Source organism: Procambarus clarkii, chromosome 52, assembly GCF_040958095.1.
Source record: "Procambarus clarkii isolate CNS0578487 chromosome 52, FALCON_Pclarkii_2.0, whole genome shotgun sequence".
NCBI lineage: Eukaryota > Metazoa > Arthropoda > Malacostraca > Decapoda > Cambaridae > Procambarus > Procambarus clarkii.
In genome coordinates, this window is record NC_091201.1 from 23,583,840 (window position 1) to 23,606,398 (window position 22,559).

General features: G+C 45.4%; 1 protein-coding gene across 1 annotated transcript in view; it reads left to right on the forward strand.

Moving 5' to 3' along the window:
- Window positions 1-873: 873 nt before the first annotated feature.
- LOC123763661 (GAS2-like protein pickled eggs) overlaps window positions 874-22,559 on the forward strand; it is a 38,535-nt gene continuing 16,849 nt past the window's right edge. The window contains 3 exon segments of the mRNA XM_045750929.2: window positions 874-918; window positions 1,153-1,446; window positions 2,444-2,533. Coding sequence (XP_045606885.2) covers window positions 874-918; window positions 1,153-1,446; window positions 2,444-2,533 — 429 coding nt within the window.

Here is a 22,559-nt window from a genome sequence, read left to right on the forward strand (position 1 = left end):
CCTATGCCTATTTATACACAATATGCTAATATATTATAATATTAATTTATACTTGAGAAAATTCCCTTTTTGAATGAACAGCATGTTAAAATTTATGAATGCGTCTGTGGGGTCGACCGCTGGATGTAATGGACTTGAGTCGAGGACGGGTTGCATAATAGACGATCGCTGGTGCATCGGGGGCATCAATTTGAGAAAATAATTATTTGTTAAACAGAAGTACAGAATCTTGAACAGCCAACTGGAGTAGGTTCCTCAGTTTGGCTTTGCTTATTGATGGAATTCCCCATGTAGGTAACTTATATAAATTTTGAAAAAATGTCCTATTTTACCTATTTGTGTTAATAATTTGTTCACTAACTCTATGTTGCTTGCTTTTATAAAGCCAAACTGAGGAAACTTCTATATTTACCAGTTTAAGATTGTCTCTTTGTATAACTAATTGGAGTGGCCATGGGTTCACTCTTGGCCCCTTCTCTAGCCTAATGCATTTTATCATATGAGGAAATTTGACTTGATGATTGTCTTATAGAATTTAAGCCTATTGTGTACAAAAGATATGTTGAAGATACTTTCCGAATAACTTAAGTTCTCCAAGCTCAGGGACCCGTTACAAAGACTAGTGTATTGGCATGAATCTCTCGCAAAATAAACTTTGTCTTGTTCTCTGTTCGTTGGTCCTCGGGTAAGTTAGGTTCGGGCAATTTCGAAATTTTTTAGTGACGATGTGAACGATTTAGAGAGCAGACTATATCAGTAATTGAGTGCAATGTTTCTCTCCTTTATTTTATCATATTTACATGCCGAACTGGGAATTGTGTGAACAAATACAAATTTGTCATCTTAATTGATTTTCAACACTTACACTGAACAATGTTCCGTGGTTTTAATCCTTCCAGCTCTGAAATTTGCTTCTGTGTACTGTCAATTTCTCTTAGGCTCGAGTATGTCATTATCATGTCTCACATTCCTTCTTTACTACGCGGCGACGTCCAGTTTTCTCAGTTCCTTATAGCTCGGTCCGCTTAAGCAAAAGAATGAGCTTTGTTGCGTGGCTTAGACCTTTTCTTGTTTGTGCTTGCGTGCGCGCGAATAAGCAGGCGCGTGTCTTGCATAATTAAGATGTATGTAACCGGTCTGTCTTTGGTTTAGACCCCCACGACCCCACGCACATACTTCCAGGGCTCCGGTACTGTTATAGCGAGGTACTTCCAGGGCTCCGGTACTGTTATAGCGAGGTACTTCCAGGGCTCCGGTACTGTTATAGCGAGGTACTTCCAGGGCTCCGGTACTGTTATAGCGAGGTACTTCCAGGGCTCCGGTACTGTTATAGCGAGGTACTTCCAGGGCTCCGGTACTGTTATAGCGAGGTACTTCCAGGGCTCCGGTACTGTTATAGTGAAGTACTTCCAGGGCTCCGGTACTCTTATAGTGAAGTACTTCCATGTTGTTGTTGTTAAAGATTTAGCTACTCAGGACGAAGTGTCCATGTAGCACGGGCTATGGTGAGCCCGTAAAAAGGTACTTCCAGGGCTCCGGTACTGTTATAGTGAAGTGTTGGGGCGTGATGCGGTTGGTCACGCCTCCGTGCGCCCACTCTTCCACTTAACATGTGCGAATTTCACTTTTTAGTCCTCTTACATTTGTTTGTGATTGTATTTCACGGAGGTGTTGTAATAGCAACAATCCCTGAAGTTCATTACGTCGTTTGAACACCTTTTTTTTCAACTGTGTTTGACTAACGATGCAGTGCAGTATTTTCTAAGTTTTTGCATATACAGTATTGTAACTAAGTCATTCTGGTTAAATATTGGATGTCGCGATTTTTTTAATATTTATTTAATTCCGGTTTTCTTTGCAGGTGAGTTGCTTTACCTGATGTCTTTGTGCGGAGGATTGCAGAACAAGTAAGTCCATGTTAACTCTGAAGTTTTCTTGCGCACGCGTCCCGGGGATTTGTCTAAACATGAACAAATCCACAAGGGCCGTGACGAGGATTCGAACCTGCATCCGGGAGCATCCCAGACACTGCCTTAATCGACTGAGCTACGACAGGGCTCTTGTCTAAACATCGTAGCCACCAAGAGTATCTATAAGTTCATATTGAAAACTATGAGAAATAACGGTAATAAAAGGGAACATGTACAGGATCAGGGTTGTGTGAAAGTCATTAGGCCTATCGTGTGACTTCTCAGTTTGGTCTTGCGTGACGTACAATCAATTATGTGTTCCTCAAGGAGATTGTTAGCGAATTGTGTTCTATATATGTGGCTGACGATGCCATATGAGGTTCTCTTGTCATGTATGGTGATGTGTTGCAGCTCCGACACGCATAAGAGCGTCAGGCTACAGCTTCTGTCTGGAATTCTCTCTCATTCACCCAACCATTAAAGTCGAATTGTACATTGAGACATTTCATATTTTCAGTGTTCACTAATTTCAGAAATATTCTCAGGGCCTTCGAAAACAACAAAACATTACATCCTTTGATTCTATAAATTCTGGAACTGCTGATACTGGTAAAAAAGAAGCGGTAGCCTATTCAGTTATGCTGGATCCCAACACATGTCAATATGTTGGATAATTAATGAGCCCCTCGAAATAGGCAAAAACAGCTGTCATGTCCCAGATACTGAGTCCTGACAGCTGGGCATCAGCCCAGCGACTAACAAGCTGTTGGGGAGGGCTGAGTTGGTGAAACCTAATGGGCCAGGAATGGAATACTAAGCATCTGCAAAATGACATTGACACCATTACCAATAGATAGATAGATAGTAGGTATCTATCAGTCTCGGGAGACTATGGAGTTGGGCTCTGGTTACCGGTCTGGAGTGGCCTCTTTCCTAGCAAACATTACCAATAGGCTGACGAAATTAACCCATATGGCTAGCGACTGGTGAGACGGGTACGCCCTTGTGACCGTGGAGACCCCGCGGGGATTTGTTTTTTCCGGTACAGCGGCATTTTTAGCTTCATAATTCTTCATTTTTTTACTCTAATTTTGTTTAATATGTTTATTTAATGGGAGTTAATGGTGTTTGAGTTAGCCAGTCCTTGTGTAGCGCGGCGTGTGTTGCCACACTCACTGGCCAAGTCGCTTCAGGGAAAAGCCAGGCTACGGAGGCTGAGACTTTCAACCCCTGCTTCTGGGAGCCAATATTCAACGAATTAAACTTGAGAAAACTTAATCTTTATCAACCTATTTAAGAATTAAATTTGAACGTAGAAGAAAATCAATGTTTATGAATTGTGCGTATATATATATATATATGTTTGTGGTCAGTGGTCATTTGGTTGATACGGTAAGAGTTAAATTAGGCTGATGTGTTGATTAATTGCATGTCGAGTAATCAGAGCAGCTTCCTCAAGCCGATGTGTTGGTGTGTTGGTAGCCCAACAGTATACGTAGCGTCAGCAAGCTGATGCTGATAGTTTACATGTGGAGCAGTGTTGCCACACCAGCTGACCTGGGGGCCAGATTCACGAAGCAGTTACGCAAGCACTTACGAACCTGTACATCTTTTTTTCAATCTTTGGCGGCTTTGTTTACAATTATTAAACAGTTAATGAACTCGGAAGCACCAGGAGGCTATTTATAACAATGATAACAGTTCATTGGCAAATTTTCATGCTTGTAAACTGTTTAATAAATGTAACCAAAGCCGCCAAAGCTTGAGGAAAGATGTACACGTTCGTAAGTACTTGCGTAACTGTTTCGTGAATCGAAGATAGACGAAGCGTTCAGCGGAACCAAGTGATTAACAGCTTGGAATGACACGGGCGAAATTGTAGCCAAATATCAAACATAAAAGGTTATAATAGAAGGCAACACGTGATTTGCCAGGCCAGGGGGCACCTCTGGAGTCAAGCTACATTGGTCTGACACTTTCAATAAAACCGAATTACTACACTTTTATTAAACCAGTATAGTGTCAAGTTACCGAGACGAGATATAATAAATCAAAACAAGATTTATGAGAGCTGGATTTGGGCAGATAGAAAGGTGTAGAGGTGGAGGGTGTAGCCCGAGACTTACCAGGGGCCCACGCTAGTTCCTGCCCACGCTGTGCCCACACCTGCATGCTAGTGTCCCTGCCAGACTCGGGCATCTGTTGCTGTCTGACTTGCTGGGCCAGCACCAGCCCTCTCCTTCACATCTCCCGTGGTACAGGGCAGGCGACACCTGTTCTCTTTGACACCTTGGGCGACCCAGTAGTAAATATACTTCCCAGTTTTCTGGGTTTATAAGCTTGTCTGCCATGTAAATAATATTCCTCTTTCGCCTCTACTTCTTGTATGGCTGAGAATGTGGTAAACCAAAGTGCTTGAGGTATGTTTTTTTTTTTTAGTTGTCGCATTAAAGTGTTATGGGATTGAAATGTAGAGGGTATAGGACACGTGTGTGAGATGGGGTGTAGGGGGGGGGGAGAAGTGTTACATGTAACAGATATATATAAATATATATGTATATATTACATATATATATTATATATAATATATATATATATAATTTTGTGTGTGTAATTTTTCTTATATAAATTCCACATTTATATAGTTTATATAATTCTCAGTAAACCAATTTTCCATATATCATATATCAGAGCATGAGCCGTAACCCCCAAATGTTATACATGATCCTGCCTCGCAAGAACTTCAGTATATTATCTACTGAGTGACCTTCCTGCCTGCCTATCCTCACACAAACAATGTAATCAGAAAGTCTCATAATTATTGTACTCTTAATTTTCTTGCATGGTCAATATGAGACATTAAAACCCTCATTAAATCGACTCTAATGCTTGGCCCACATAAATCTTTAAGAGTGTGTAAGTAACCCGTTATTTTCATATGCCACTTCGTAAAAAATCCAACCTTTTTTTAGCCTTACGAGAAACATATTAATCCAAACAACTGTCCTAACTAATAAAGAGTCCTGAGCATGGAAAACATGGATATGTGTGCGTCTTTACTTAATACAATGCATTTGTAACGTATTGAGAGGCAGAGATGCAGCAAGAGCTGGAGAGAGGGAGGGAGGGAGGAGGAGGCGGAAAATCACCCTGGAACGGTGCTACAGGCATTTCCTGGTAATATTAGCACGGAATGTATGGCGGGCGGCACGGCTTGTTGAAGCCTGAGCTGTGAGTGTGTACACACACACACACACACACACACACACACACACACACACACACACACACACACACACACACACACACACACACACACACACACACACACACACCTCACACAGCTGGTGGCGGAGCTCAACCCGCGCTTCATTGGACTCTTCAAGGTCAGCAAATGCTTAGATTTAGTCTTGGTATTTCATAGCTGTTTTTTTGCGAGGTTATTGGCCTGCCAAATTACCGTTCAGCTGTTGAAAACTTGTCGGACACGTTTCTTTGGGGAATTCAATAATTTCATACAAATGATCGGGGCGTGATGCCGTCAAGGAATGCCCAAGGGTAGTGGGCGTACGAGATTCTGTCCTTGTTGGTATAATCTCTCTGGCTGAGACGCCCACACACGCCCATGAGGCAACACCCACATACCCCCACACGCCCATGAGGCAACACCCACATACCCACACACGCCCATGAGGCAACACCCACATACCCACACACGCCCATGAGGCAACACCCACATACCCACACACGCCCATGAGGCAACACCCACATACCCACACACGCCCACGAGGCAACACCCACATACCCACACACGCCCATGAGGCAACACCCACATACCCACACACGCCCATGAGGCAACACCCACATACCCACACACGCCCACGAGGCAACACCCACATACCCACACACGCCCACGAGGCAACACCCACATACCCACACACGCCCACGAGGCAACACCCACATACCCACACACGCCCACGAGGCAACACCCACATACCCACACACGCCCACGAGGCAACACCCACATACCCACACACGCCCACGAGGCAACACCCACATACCCACACACGCCCACGAGGCAACACCCACATACCCACACACGCCCACGAGGCAACACCCACATACCCACACACGCCCACGAGACAACACCCACATGTCAAGACCCACACCCTGCTGCCAACAGATGGTCCTCACAGTGGCAAACTCTCCCGCCCAATAACTGACCCTGTATCAGACCAAGTCCACCCATCTACCGACAGGTTCAGTCTACTATAGCTTGTGGTGAGAGCGGTAAGCTACAAACACCTGTTATGTACGAGAAGGCTTGGAAAGCTTATCACATGTTACCAAAGGAGCCAAGCTAATGTATCAGGCGTGAACGTTGGGGGCTGGGCTAAATTAACCGGAATGATAAGATAGGTGATAGTGTATGAGCCGGCTGGGTATATAGGAGCCGGCTGGGTATATAGGAGCCGGCTGGGTATATAGGAGCCGGCTGGGTTTGATACACTGGGAACTCAGGCGTTGACATCCACCTTTGTGATCGCCATGGGATAAATTCATATATTCACCGTGGACTAGCTGGCCAAGTTAAGAGACTATGATATATAAACATTATTTAATTTATTCCATTGATCTCGGAGGAAACTGATTCACCAGATTACAGCAAGATTTGTATTTAAGCCGTGTAATCTGCGAAGAGATTAAGGTTCATTAACCTGATTGCAGGACGAAATTAGAATACATCTTATCTATTGACGAAAAGGCTTAATAACTCATTCGATCGAGGAGATTTAATTCAGTCATATAACTTACGAAAGTTAGCTAAGATTCCATTGTGAACCTCCAAGAGTCAACTAATAGGTTATGTACTTAAAGCTGAATATTTTATGAGTTTGAGACAATCTTTGATCTGGTGTAGTGGTGGGTGTCTGGAGGGGGGGGGGGGGGGCTGGCTGCCCCATCCACCCCTTAACCTCCTCCCAAGATCTTATTCTTTTATGAAATGGTTTAGTTGATTGATGAAGATGAAGCCACCCAAGAGGTGGCAGCGGGCATGAATAGCCCGTAATGATTTAGTTATTCACTAGAAACGTTTGTATTGAACGGAAACTATAATGTCCCGAAAAAACAATTATTACTTAACCTATACCTATAATAGGTTAAGTAATAATTGTAATTAAGAAGCAATATGATGCTTATCTTAACATACTAAGAAGGTTAGGTAAGGTCGGTGTTTTCTATGAAGCTTTAAAAGGTAAACTAAAATATTCACAACAAATTAGTATGTCACATATGCACTTATTTAATAAGTCAATATTGACTGTACGAAAGTGCGAGAACGGGTTGACCACTTACGGGGTATTCATGCCCGTGCCAACTTTTGGGTGGCTTAATCTTTATCAATCAATCAAGCCAAGTTTCATGCGAACTGTGACAGTCTGTTGGTCTGGGTGTTGTGCGAGGTTCGAAGAAAAACTGTCGTTCGTTAACAGTTCGTTGAATCACCACGTAACCTTACGGGTTCACCATAGCCCGTGCTACTTGGAACTTGATGTTCCAGGTAACGAATCTTCAACAACAACAACAACAACAACCACGTAACCGCCAGGGAGGCCACAAGACGTAAAGCACTTTCGTAACTACTTGATGACTCCTCCTCCCCCCCCACCCGCCTGGTCTGTGTTCTGGGCGAGTAGGCTTGGTCTGTGACTGGTCTGTAAGGGTTCGAACCCTGGCTAGTGCAGATGGGGACAGGGGCAGCAGCTGGTGCAGGTGGCCCTCAGGAAGTGACCAGCCCAAGCTGTGACTGGTCGTTCACCGCGCGTATATATATATATGGTCGTGGGTGTGGTCGTATGTCAGGTGGTACCTAGTGGTCGAGGCAGGCACGTGTTTGGTACGTCTATCGGACGCCCAGGTACGTCTAGCGGAAGCCCAGGTACGTCTATCGGACGCCCAGGTACGTCTAGCGGAAGCCCAGGTACGTCTATCGGACGCCCAGGTACGTCTAGCGGAAGCCCAGGTACGTCTATCGGACGCCCAGGTACGTCTAGCGGACGCCCAGGTACGTCTAGCGGACGCCCAGGTACGTCTAGCGGAAGCCCAGGTACGTACCCGGTAGTATCAACACACCTGCTGAATCAGGCACGTACACTGTTGCACTTACACAATGGCACACCTGCAGGAGGGGGGGGGGGGAAGGAGGAAGAAAGACAAATTCATATTGTCAGTGAACCGTGAAGAATGTAAGCGCCAGCTTACACTTCAGTGAGGCGGAATGCACCGTACAGTGGTACCCTCTAGGTACCTGGCTCTACGCGGTACATCAAGCGTGTAACATGGCCGGTACACCACCCAGGTGTGAAGATATGGACAAGCTGCTCAGAGAGAAAAAGAAAGACTTTTCATTTTAACACAAAGACATCGTGGGCAGCCTTCCAGATGATGAAGATGTGAGTTATTCTCTCGGAAAACGCAAATTGAAATCCTTGGGAGTGTGTTTGCCGGAGCTACTAAGGCGTGGTGACTGTATAGAGCCACTGGGGCGTGGTGACTCTGTATAGAGCCACTGGGCGTGGTGACTCTGTATAGAGCCACTGGGACGTGGTGACTGTCACCAGCATAGACCTACGACCAGGTTGGGCACTAGTGTGGCGCTCTACGCGGCTCCTGCTGTAACGCAAGTTTACAGACGATGCTCTACCATTGAGCTCTATGTACACTACAGTACCCATCATTGAATACCACAGGAGTGACTGACTGGGACACTCAACGCTTGAGGGTTAAGTGGTGATAAGAAATGTGGCACAAAGATTGAGATCTGCATCACACACAGAGATCACACTAACGTGATGCATCAAATGAACAAATCCACAAAGGCCGTGACGAGGATTCGAACCTGCGTCAGCATGAGGTCTGCATGCTGCCTCCACCCTTCACCTGGTGTCAAACTGCCTATTGGATCATTTCGGGCAATAATTACCTGTCCGAGACTGAGGGCAGTTCCGGGTCATGAGTTGGAGGTGACTAAAAATATGCTCTCTTTGATAATTACTATAAAAGGATTTTATCTTTATCTAGATTTAAACCCCAGTTCATAAATTGTTTTAGTGTGTGGGGGTGAGGGGGATTATAATTATGCTAGAGAATGAATAGTCATTAGCCGACGTCGTGAGAGCTATGTGACACGGAAGGAGGTCAGGATAATGATTTGGGATGGGACGGGGGGAAGGAATGGTGCTCATCAACCACTTGGATGGCCGGGGATTGAACGCTGATCTGCATGAAGCAAGACCGGCGCTCTACCGTCCAGCCCAAATGGTTGGGCTGGCCGAGAAGGGAACTATCAAAGGGGGAATCCACATCCTAAGCTAAACGCGCTCTAACTTAGACAGTGGTGTTGATATATATAGATCCTGGTCGTCAACCAGGAGGCCTGGTCGACGACCGGGCCGCGGGGAACGCTAAGCCCCAAAAGCACCTCAAGGTAACCTCAAGGTATAGGTGTTATTAGCCAGTGGAACAGACATTTACCTTAGACATCACAGCTTCAGTATAGGATTTTGGATCCTATAGTATTAGTGACGTTAAGTCTGTAGTTCAGCGGGTTTTGTCTACACCTTTCTTGCATAATGGCAGCAGCACGTTAGTTATTTTCCAGATAATCTCGAAGTTCTCCCCTTACCAGAGAGGAGTTAATTGTATTACAAGGGACTAGGAAGTCCCTTCCAATGCCTATCATGGTATAATGTGTAATATCTCGTTTGGGAATCCAGCTTTTGTCACGTCGAGTTCCTGTAGATGTTTCCTAACTCCGTCTGGTACCGTTATTATTTCGTAGAGTCGTTCCTGAAGGGATGTCTGTTCTGCTAGCTCAAGGGGCAGATCAGGCAGATTCCAGGTGTGTGTGTGTGTGTGTGTGTGTGTGTGTGTGTGTGTGTGTGTGTGTGTGTGTGTGTGTGTGTGTGTGTGAGTGTGAGTGTGAGTGTGTGTGAAAACACTAGCAGCCAGTAGGACTAGCGACACACCACCGCCCAGGATCACAAGGTGTGGTACACCTGCAGGTTGCCTGCGCTCACTACGTGGCCTAATGGTAGCTTGCATCCTGGGGGAAAGTAAGTCGTTGACTAAGAGGACCTAGATCAGGCAGACAGGGGTCATGTCCCCGACCACGGAATAGGCATCAAGATTTTCTGCGTCTGAGAATAGAATAGAGAATACCCTCCCAACATTAGGGTAACTAGGCTGCACGCAGGAAATTCGTCAATGTTTAATGACAAAGATGTATACAATCTACCAATTCCATGTCCAGGTATTGAAGAGGAAAGTGATAATTGTGGGAGACGTTACCATGTGACATTTACCACCAGGTGATCAGTTGATACAGCACAGCCAGGTTTATTTTGTTAAGGGAGAGGGCCGGTAATGAGGACTTAACCGCCACTATTCTTGGGTTTATGTACTTGGTAATGATAAGTGCAGTTGACGTCTCTCCTCTTGGGGACGCCAGCCTTGGCACACATTCGTCAGGCACAGCTCGCATACACAACACAAGCTGTGGAAGCAAACCCCCAACAGTATATGTACATTATATGTAGTACTATGGTCTTGTTTAGTCAGCTCATCCTACTGTTTAGAGAGCACTTACGATAACACCGTCCAACACCGTACATGTCTTGATATCGTACTGCACAATTACGAAACTAGCATTTGGTACTATTGAATTTGGACAACCCGCAAAGGGTTTTGTATTTGTTGCTAATAAAAGTTAACCCAAGCCTAATACACGCTATTTGAAGCCTAATACAATACAAATGTGTGTTATTCTAGGCCTAGGGACATTTTGGTTGTTAGCATCATTTTTTTCCAGACTCTCTAAGTGGATAGTACCAAATTCTACTTTCTAATTACTCACTACGTCAATATATGTACTATGGCCCACATAGTTACTCAAAATACCATCTAAACAGGAGGATAGATTGTTTAATACATAAATCATGACCTTTTGTTAAAGTTTGACGCAAAGTCCATGTGTGAGCGAACACACATATAGATGTTATCTTCATTCCTTGCTAGTGTATTTCTCATAATAATAATAATAATAATTTCTCATAATAATAATAAATAATAAAGGTTTAAAAGTAAAGTGGCAAGATATGAAGAGATGAGGTAGTGTATTGCACCAGCGAGTAACACTGTTTAATATTTATATTTTTAAGCTGTGTATATTTGGTTGGCAAATAAAGTTGTCATTTAAATTACAACCAGAGAGAATAATAAATAGTCACCGCTGTCATTTTTCCCCGTGTAATAATGACGGAGCTGGCAGGCCGCCTGCCTGCCAGAAGCAGGCTAATGTGTACGTCACGTGACCAGGAACTCAATCCCCCAACCCCACCATAGACGACACGAGGCTAATAGTTCATGTGAACGACACTGTGATGGATATACAGCCTCGTCCCTTGTCCCGCAGCATACTGCAGCATACTCTTGCGTCACCAGGGCATATATTATCCTGCTTGTTTGTCGCTGGGAGGAGGAATGTCGGGCGAGGCTACGGGTTGGGGGGGGGGGGGGAAGAGTCAATATATCAGAAATCAGGTTAGACGTAAAAATATACATATTGGGCCGCGAGTTAAAAAAGGCTTGATGTAAAGACTATAATTAGACTTACCGGTATGAAGTTGTATTGAGTTAGCTTGGATTTCTGATAATATGCACTTTGATAACTTGAGCAGGTTCTAAAGGAGGCTGCTGTTAATTGTGTTTACTTGATATGTTATGAACGTACAATGTACCGGTACAATGACTCATTTTAATGACAGTCAGCTGAAACTTTCTATTCATTAGCTGCAAATTAATTCATCTGAGTGAATAGGTGTCGGGTGACCTTGTCTAGATAATGTAACCCAAGCTGTCTTGAACTAAACTCAACCTGCACAGGCAAAATAGTGTAACCCAAGCAGACGTTGTCTTAGGCAAGCTGGCGTAAGCTAAATTATCACATGGGGGCTAAGTTTACCACGCTTCCATGGCCAGAGTTATTGCTCCTCCCACGTGAAAGATGATTAATGGATTCCTCCCACGTTCAGTATCGTCAAACAACGGCCAGTAACGCTCGTTTAGAAACAACAATACATTACACGTTGTCAGCCTGGGTTGAAGGGTCGCAGATTAGCTAGAAGGATCTTACTATGGAGTCTCAAGGCTCACCTCTGGCGGTGGTTGACGCCAATTCACTTTTCTCCGTCAAAATGTTGGACATTTGTATGTGATTCTCTACTCTTGATACATTGTTGTTAAGTTTACCAGAATTCGCAAATGTTTTTGCTTAATTTGTTATTTATTGACTCAATTTGGCACCCACGCCAACCTATGATCTTCAGAGTATTTTAAATGTCAACAAATTAATGATGAAAGTTTTTAACGTTGTTTTTAGTTACGATATTATGCGTATGAACCACATTGTGTGTGTGTGCGTGCGTGCGTGTGCGTGTGTGTGTGGGGGTGGGGGGGGGAATTAGTAGTTACAGTTGATTGATTGACAGTTGAGAGGCGGGTCGAAAGAGCAGAGCTCAACCCCCGCAAGAACAAATGTATGAATACACACACACACACACACACACACACACACACACACACACACACACACACACACACACACACACACACACACACACACACACACACACACCCTGGAAGCAGCCCGTAGCAGCTGTCTAACTCCCCGGGTACCTAGGTGAACAGACCACTAGCTTGAAAGAAACTGCCCATTTATTTTTGCCTCTGCCGGGGATCGAACCCAGGCCCCTTAGAATTACGACTCCAAGAGCGCTGTCCACTCACCCACGAGGCCCCCCAGTGTGTGTGTGTTTCCTTATTTTGGTAAAAGATGCGCAAAAAAAACAATAATGATGGAAGTCTTATGTGGTAAAATAATCACGCTGGAAATATTTAAGAGGCTTGAGATCATGGTTGCTTGTGAGCACCGCGTTTTGATGAGCAAATTGTCGGAGATTTACGGGCCAAAGGGAGAGGCTGGCCCGGCCCCGAGGACCAGCCCGGCCCCGAGGACCAGCCCGGCCCCGAGGACCAGCCCGACCCCGAGGACCAGCCCGACCCCGAGGACCAGCCCGGCCCCGAGGACCAGCCCGACCCCAAGGACCAGCCCAAGAGTGCTATACAGATCTTTGATTCCTTAGTTTTTCGAAGACGGAGAGAAGGTTACTGCGGAGTTGGCCACGACTCTTGGGGTCTCACTGAACGATCCTTTTGTATACATGCTTTTTAGGAACTTTTAATTTCTGATGTTTAAGAAGCTTATCATTTTTAAGACCTTTTTTATTTTTTTAAGAACTTTTGTTAAGGTTGTTAATTTTTCTTAAGGACACTGGAGTTATGTATTAAAGAGGGCCAGAGAAGATGTTTTGGTGTAAGGAGTCTTACATGAGGCGGACTGTTTACATATATATTTAAGATTGGCTCGTTAGGACTTAACGACATTGTTGTGTAACGTGAGAATGTAAGACAGGAGTGACTGGCTGATCGCTGCAATGATTGGTTGGTGAATCACAGATGTGGACAACACGTTTCTCTAATCTGTCCTATCGAATCTTGCTTGGCCTCGGGAGTAGGAGAATCCAGAACCGGGTTCAAGTCTGGAACATACGTGGATGCCTGGACCCCGGGCAGGACTTGGGGAGTAGAACTACTCCCAGAACCCCATTCAGGGGTTCTGGGAGTAGAACCCCATTCAGTAGAACCCCATTCAGGGGTTCTGGGAGTAGAACTGGGATCCCAGAACCCCATTCAGGGGTTCTGGGATCCCATGACTGGGTTCCGACAAGGGTGATTGGAGGTGGAGGGGTGGGGGGGGGTGCCCTGGTAGTTAGGGTGGAGGCGAGCCCCACACCCGGCTAGTTAGGATGATGGAGGGTGGTAGCAGCAGCACACGGGTGGAGTGTGAAAAAAAAGCTCGGCTCCACCTTTATTATGTTTGAAATATACATGACTGTAATGTGAGTAGTGATTTAACGTACATAAAGAAACGGGGACACACACACACACACACACACACACACACACACACACACACACACACACACACACACACACACACACACACACACACACACACACACACACTAAGCAGCAGCAAGGTCACGAACTTCTTGACCTCAGAAATATTTTTATAATACTTTAACTTTGGAGAAAATTGGTGAAATCTTGTGAAAATCTGAAGGCATTTTCTTGAGGCAGTAAACGGCCAAATTCATATTGTTTACTTTGCTTGGAGTGAACACAGTAAAGAAGTCATTTACACGAGGTACAAACTGACGAGTCACTTCGCATTATTACAGTCTTCCAAGAAACGAGGTCATTTTGTGACTAATTTAAATATTGAAACTAGAAGACAATGTCAGAGTTGGTAGCGGGTGTGTGGGGGCTGGGAGCCTAGCGGGTGTGTGGGGGCTGGGAGCCTAGCGGGTGTGTGGGGGGCTGGGGGACCTAGCGGGTGTGTGGGGGGCTGGGGGACCTAGCGGGTGTGTGGGGGGCTGGGGGACCTAGCGGGTGTGTGGGGGGCTGGGGGACCTAGCGGGTGTGTGGGGGGCTGGGAGCCTAGCAGGTGTGTGTGGGGGCCTAGCGGGTGTGTGGGGGGCTGGGAGCCTAGCAGGTGTGTGTGGGGGGGCCTAGCGGGTGTGGCGGCCTTGCTCAACGTGTTATAGCTGGCCCAGTCATGTGTATACTCATTACCGCTATTTGTAGCGGTTGCCTCTAACGTTTCTTGCTAAGTCTTAGCGGGAATTTCTCTATCGTTCTTGGAAACCAATTTTTGATCTTTACACATTTGATTTCGTGCTCGGGTTTTCTACCGTTGTATCTAGCACTCAAGTACATTGTCTGTAGTATTCAGAATTCGAGTGTTGTATATCTGTGTATATAGGTGTTGTTGCTACAGGTTTTGTGTTCTCTATTGACATTCTGTTGCACCTTTTTTTTGCAATAGATTCTTATATTTCTGGTTCTTTGGATCTTGAGGAAATTTAGTTTCTTGCATCTGATTTTCTTCCTCCTGGTTGCCAAATTGGCAAGTCTCAGTCGATTAAGGCAGTGTCTGGGATGCTCCCGGACGCAGGTTCGAATCCTCGTCACGGCCCTTGTGGATTTGTTCATTTGGCAAGTCTAGTTTGGGGATGAGTTTATCAGCTTGATCATTATTAGGTTTCATTAACATTTGCTCATAAGTTTAGGATTTTATGTTATTTTATATTTTGACTGAGATCTGATGCTGGCCTTTAGACATATATTAAGATTCCAGTTGAAGGTGATAAATGTTTACGGTACTGATAACATGTTTAGACTGGACTGATAATAATGTGATTATTATATAGTTATAATGATACTACTTGTTCTCACTAGGCTATAATGATGATACTGTGCTCACTAGGTTATAATGATACTACTGTGCTCACTAGGCTATAATGATACTGTGCTCACTAGACTTGATAGTACTGAGAAGTACTGTATTTCCCTAGGCTGGGATGACTACACTCTACTGGACGACATTTAAAACCAAACAATTCCCTTTAAAACCACCACTCTCGTATATTATAAGAATCATCAGGGTTTTCGCTGAAGCAGCATTTCGTTGTGAGCTGAATAAAGTCCAAATTGGTGTTCGAGCTGAGTCTAGCACACTCACCACCTGAATAGACTCATGACCCGCTGAGTACAGTATACTCTGCGTCTGCTCTCTAAACTCGAGTCACGAGCAATGTGGGATTCGAACCGGAGGCCAAGATGTGCGGGGGGTCGTCCGCAAGGTAAAAGCACTTGTGAGTGAAGTAAGAGTCATTCTGGGGAGAGTCAGATGTGGTATTGACAGAGAGAGAGAGAGAGAGAGAGGGGGGGGGGGGGGAAGGATGTGAGCGTTTGTGTGTTGTGAAATGTGGAGCACATCCCGAGAAATGGTTAGGGGGGGGGGAAGAGTGGTGAGTAAAGGCAGGTTTGGATAACATGGGGAGAGATTATGGCAAATGCTGCCAGGAATTTTCACCCCTAATGCTGCCTGTAAGAGCGTATGTATGTATGTATGTATGTATGTATGTATGTATGTATGTATGTATGTATGTATGTATGTATGTATATATATATATTTATATGTATGTATATATATTAATGTATATGTGATATATATTTTGCCAAGTAAACTTCTAGGAAAGAAGTAGCGTGTCCCCCCCCCCCATACCTGCAGGTGTGGTGAGTGTTGCGTGACGCAGTATCAATATTGCACACCCCCCTCCCCCCCCCCCTCAAGCTTGGCGCAGTCTAGTCATCATGCAACCCCCCCCTAACCCCCCCTAACCCCCCCCTAACCCCCCCTAACCCCCCCTAACCCTTCCCCATCTAACTATCCCTTCCTCCCCCCCCTCCCCCGCGAGCCTCGGAATTCCCACTTAGTCTTCAACAACTAATCTCTAAGCTATCGATCCTGGTTTGCGTTGTCGTTGTTCAGACAAACTTTAACATGATGAGAGAAGAGGCGAGTTGATGGAATTTTTAACGTGGTGATGGATTTTGTATATTGGGCGGGAAGGTGGTAGTGGTGGTGGTGTCCGGTGACTGGGGGTAGGGTCAGAGGCTCTCTGCTTCCCTCTGGGTGACGTCTTCCTGTGGGGGGGTCAGAGTGCGGATTTCTTGAAGATGATAAGGGTGTGGAGGTGGAGATATTGATTGGTGGGTGGGGAGAGTGGGTGGGGAGAGGGGAGGGTGGGTGGGTGTGTGTGTGTGAGTGTGTGTGTGTGTGAGTGTGTGTGTGTGTGGTGGTAGGCGTGTTGGGAAGGGATGTAACACACACACACACACACCAAGATACTTTTCCCACGAGGGGACTGTGTGAATGGTAAGGTTTATCTTAAGGTTTCACTAAGATAAGTGTTAGTGAAGATGACGAAGGTGCTGCCCCCCCCCCCCCCCCGCCCTGTCTCACTCTCGGCTCCTATAGTAATCACCCGCATCTTGCTTTCACTTTCTTCTCCTCTCCCTCAGGAATATATATATCTCTCTCTCGTGCAGTTTAGGATCGTGAAGCAGAATTTTCTTAATACGAATTTTTGTCAAACCAGTTTTATTTTACACTGATACATTCAATATTTATGATTTTCAATATTTTGAAACAAAACTGCGTAGCCTCGTGTTAAGGAATAATCCGACCTAAATGGACGGATTATTTCGCGGTACTGCCTGTGTAAAATTTGTGTAAAAATTTGTGTAAAATTCGACCTATATTAAATAATAACTTGTGTAATAAATGTATATCTTGATATACATAATACCCCGATGAAACGTGGAACAACTCACAACATGTATATTTTTATATAATTTATATAATTTAGTTATTTACGTAGTCTTAGATTATCAGGAGGAAATGATTGAATTTGAGTGTTAAACCCCACGAATCCTTAGCTCCAGGGACCAGCCCACTATAAGGAAGGTTTGAGAAACACCTCAAACTGCTTGTTAAGAGTCTTGACCTTCCTTGGAGCACCTCAGCGGTATGTCTGGTGGGAATACACCCATCATCCCCCGTCATATATATTTGAAATGGATAATATCTTGGGTTTTATCTGGAGTGTGGGGCTTGGGGGAGAGTGAGAGGTACAATATAGTGTAAAATACTCCAGGTGTAAGGTCGGGAGTGTAGTGTGTATACTAAAGAGATGTAGTAAGAGTTCTCAGGAAAATAGAGGTGTATACAGGGAACTTGAGACACAGGAACGTGTTGAGTTCCTTCTTCTCGCGGACCTTCTCAAGTTTTTTGTTATTATTATTATTATTTTCTACCACAGACGTGGCCACACATTTACAATGCTAACCAGCATATATACATTTTCTTCTGTCCTCCATGGACAGGGTGAAAGATTTGTCAAACATATAATTCAGAGATTTATTGAACAACCACAGAAGGTGATTGTAGTGCTTTTAAAATGTTAGGCTCAGCTACATACGTAAATACATAGATTTATGAATGCATTAATGTGAATTTATAATGGTGAAATGCAATTCTGATCAGTTTTATACTTTATACACATACATACATACACACATACATACAAACACATACATGCACACACATACATACATACACACACACACATACATATATACACATACATACACATATATTTGTCTCTTTTACTCTGACAGGGTGAGATAGCTGACAAGAGAAACTAGTGTGCAATTAAGAACTTAACCACTGAAGGTGATTAAGATGCTTTTACAAGCTCAGGTTATATAGTTACATTACATGGTTAATCTAGGGTACAAGTCCAATATATCATCAAGTGTTCCAGTACTCATATAGTAGTTACAGAGTTCAGCATACCTCAGCCCAGGAGGGCGAAAGTCAGTCAATATGGGACATTCTACAATATAATGTTCAAGAGAGTGCATGATTTCTCTTTCACAAAGTTGACACATTGTGTACTCGACATTTGGGTTTTGAGAAAGCTGCCAGATACGTCTATATCCCAGGCGTATTCTGGCCACTATAACATCACATTGCCTAGTTGTGGCAGAGTATTGACAGATGCAAGGTGGTGGTGGTGACGGGTGAGAGAGACCACAAGGAGGACAGGGTGGTGGTGACGGGTGTTAGGAAGGAATGCCAGGGAACGGTGACGGGTGACAGGGCAGAGATGGTGGGGTACAGGAGGACAAGTAGCGGGTGACGGGTCCTGAGTGACGGGCAATGAGTATCAGTAGAGGCTGCGACAGTGTTGATATCAGGTGTCCGGATACTGGCGACTTAAAAACAAAGTATTTTAAGCAGCGGAAGCCAGGATCCGTCGCGCGTGTGTATTCGCCTATTTGTATTCACCTATTTGTTCTTGCGGGGGTTGAGCTCTGCTCTTTCGGCCCGCCTCTCAACTGTCAATCAACTGCAACTTGTACTCACCTAGTTGTGTTTGCGGGGGTTGAGCTCTGGCTCTTTGGTGTGTGTGTGTGTGTGTGTGTGTGTGTGTGTGTGTGTGTGTGTGTGTGTGTGTGTGTGTGTGTGTGTGTGTGTGTGTGTGTGTGTGTGTGTGTTTCCATTTTCTCTCTCAAACGTTCAAAAACAAATGAGCATAAACTCTCAGCCTCATTGGTGAAATGCATAACGGAGTTCTGGTTGGTGATTGGTCGATTCATCTAGGGCGTACGAATTTCAGTAAGCATATAAAAAAAGGACAAAGAAAGACAGCCAATCAGTATGGCGAACGGGTGCGAAGAGGAAGCCAATCAGAACATAGACAAAAAGGGCCAATCCCTGTGACAACCTACAGCAACGAGCCACTCAGCGCCAAGCATCAATCGCTTGTGAATTTGGCGGAATTGCAGTCACTACAAAGGAGCCAATCAGGATTGAGAGAGAGAATGGGTGAGAGAGAGAGAATGGGAGAGAGAGAGAGAATGGGAGAGAGAGAGCGAGCGTGCGGGTGTGGGCGTAACCGCATGTTTCTCGCTGGTCAAGTCACGCCGAGTAATTTATAACCTGTACTGTAGTTTAAGGCCTTCATCTCTAGGTGTGGCGCGCGCCCCATCTCCAGGTGTGGCAGCTCCATCTCCCCCAGGTGTGGCACTCCTCACCAGTGTGGCACTGACGTGTTAAGAGTATGAGATTAATATGGTGGATGTGAGGCACCTCTGTCTCCAGCCCTCTGGCCATGTTGAGAGTCCTTTGGCAGGTCTTTGTCAGCCGTGAATGACTCTCCTCCTCCTCCTGCTCCTCTTACTGTTTTGGTGAGAGGATCTCTCTCCTCTCCCTTCGATCATGCTTCTTTATTGTGATAATACTGGTCCCCCTTCCCCCCCTCTCTCTTTCTCTCTCTCTCTCTCTCTCTCTCTCTCTCTCTCTCTCTCTCTCTCTCTCTCTCTCTCTCTCTCTCTCTCTCTCTCTCTCTCTCTCTCTCTCTCTCTCTCTCTCCTATCACTGATAACGCCAATTGTTATTATTAGTTGGTTTAAGAGTGCCAACCATTTGTTTAGTAAAACAGACACACACACACACACACACACACACATACACACACACACACATACACACACACATACACACATACACACATACACACATACACACACACACACACACACACACACACACACACACACACACACACACACACACAGACACACACACACACACACACACACACACACACACACACACACACACACACACACACACACACACACACACACACACACACACACACACTGTACGGGTGGTCAACTATTAATAATGTACAAAAGAGCACACGTGCATAAAATGTCTCACAAAAATAGTTGCTTACATATGTGCTATTTTAATCCAACATTTCACCATGTATATACATATGTAATGTAATTAATGTATCTGCGAGTACCTTGTCAATGTTTGGCCGGGAGTTGTGGCTCTTGTGTAGCACACCGGGTCGGCCATTGAGGCTCCGAAGGTACTCTGGCCTCTCCGTGTACTTTATTTATAAAGGTAAACACAGTATTGCTTTTCAGAGTTGGGGGGGTGGGGGGTGGAGCCCCCTGAGTGATGGGGAAGGGGCGGGTAGGAAATGGGAGAGGGAGGGAGGGAGGGAGGGAGGAAAGGAAGGAAGGAAGGGGGTGAGGTTGTTCTCACTGTTCTAAATATATTCCCCTGTTGGGGATCATTTGGTGGGGGGAGGGGGTGTAACAGGGGCTTGCTTTGTATTTATCTTGTGTACGTTCCGGGGATCAATATCCCCGCGGCCCGATTTCTGACCAGGCCTTCTGCTTGGTGGTTTGGATAACCAGGTTGTTAGACGCAGCTGCTCGCAGTTTAGGCATGTGAATCACCATAGCCTGGTTGGCCCCATATGTCCACAGGGGAGAGTGTTGAAAAGTCTTGGCCCCTTTTATGTTGACAAGAGTTCTCTCTCAGCGTACCTATTGCATCTCTGCTTTTTCAGCGGGGCTATTTTGCACTTCCTGCCATGTCTCGTGGAGTTATTTTCGTGTGCGAATTTGGAACCAGTCGCTCTTAACACTTTCCAAGTGTAGATTATTATGTATCTCACCCAGTCACTTGGGCTGGACGGTAGAGCGACGGTCTCGCTTCATGTAGGTCGGCGTTCAATCCCCGAACGTCCAAGTGGTTGGGCACCATTCCTTTCCCCCGTCCCATCCCAAATCCTTATCCTGACCCCTTCCAAGTGCTATATAGTCGTAATGACTTGGTGCTTTCTCCTGATAGTTCCGTTCCCACCTGCTCCCCGGGGAATACAAATTTACACATTTTAAGAGGTCCCGATAATTTAGAGGTTTATTGAGTGGGTTCTGGCAGCAAAGTTAACCCTTAAACAGGCTGAGAGGAGCCGTGTCCAACAGTCTGGTTGACCAGACCTGAACCAACCAGGAGGCATGGTCAGAGACCGGGCCGCGAGGATGTTGATACTGGAAATCATCGCAAGGTAACTACGAGGTAAGGTGGTGGTTGTGGTAGTGGTTGTGGTGGTGTAACTTCACATAAAGGTGTAGTGTAATGTTTTCCTCAGTTTCCTAAGCGTTCAGTTGCTTCATCAAACTTTACTTTCACCCTTCCTTCCTTCCTTCCTTCTTTCCTCTACCCTTCCTTCCTTCTTTCACCCTTTCCCCTCCCTTCCTTCACACCCCCTGCCCCTCCCACCGTGGGATCTCTCCCAGTGACTCCAACAGGTGACTCAGCCATAGACCCGCCCCGGGAACCCCCGGCCATACGCCCTCTAGTTATGACACCGACCTCCAGTTCCTCCTGCAGCAACAGTACTTACAACAATACCTGCATCAACTCCAATAATACCTACACTAACACCCGCAACAACACCTGCAACACCCACAACAAAACAACACCACCACCCACAACAGCGTCTACAGCTGCGCCTACAAACATGTAGCCAAAGTATTGCTTCATAAAGTTTAATTAACATGATAGCCTTATTAACCAAAGTAGGAAAGAGCCGCGCGCGCGTGTGTGTGTGTGTGTGTGTGTGTGTGTGTGTGTGTGTGTGTGTGTGTGTGTGTGTGTGTGTGTGTGTGTGTGTGTGTGTGTGTGTGTGTGTACTCACCTAATTGTGCTTGCGGGGGTTGAGCTCTGGCTCTTTGGTCCCGCGTTATGACACCGCTTTTCTAGCCGTGTGGTGTCTATGGTGTGTGTGTGTGTATATATATATATATGTATATAATATACACATCATAGACATATATATACAGTGAGAGAGAGAGCAGCCAGCGATAATTGGCGTCACCCAGGTGAGTTTCCGATGTGCTCTGCTTCACCCCCACACCCCCTTTACACCCCTCCTCCCCACACACCCCCACATTACGCCACCCCCCCCCCCCCACACACACACAAGCACTCCACCATCACGCACGCAAACTTCACCTGAATCAGCGGGAAATCTGACATACGCACAATAGAAGTGAATCAGAGGGGAATATGAGGCGCGCGAACCTGAGGTGACTCTGGTCCTCTTCTTTATATCTTTGGTCAACCTCGAATTCTCTCATAGATATCACCGCTCCTGTGCCAGGTAAGTCCACTACGGGATCACCATAGCCCGTGCTACTTTGGAACTTGTTCCGAGTAGCTAAATCTATAACAACAACATCGAA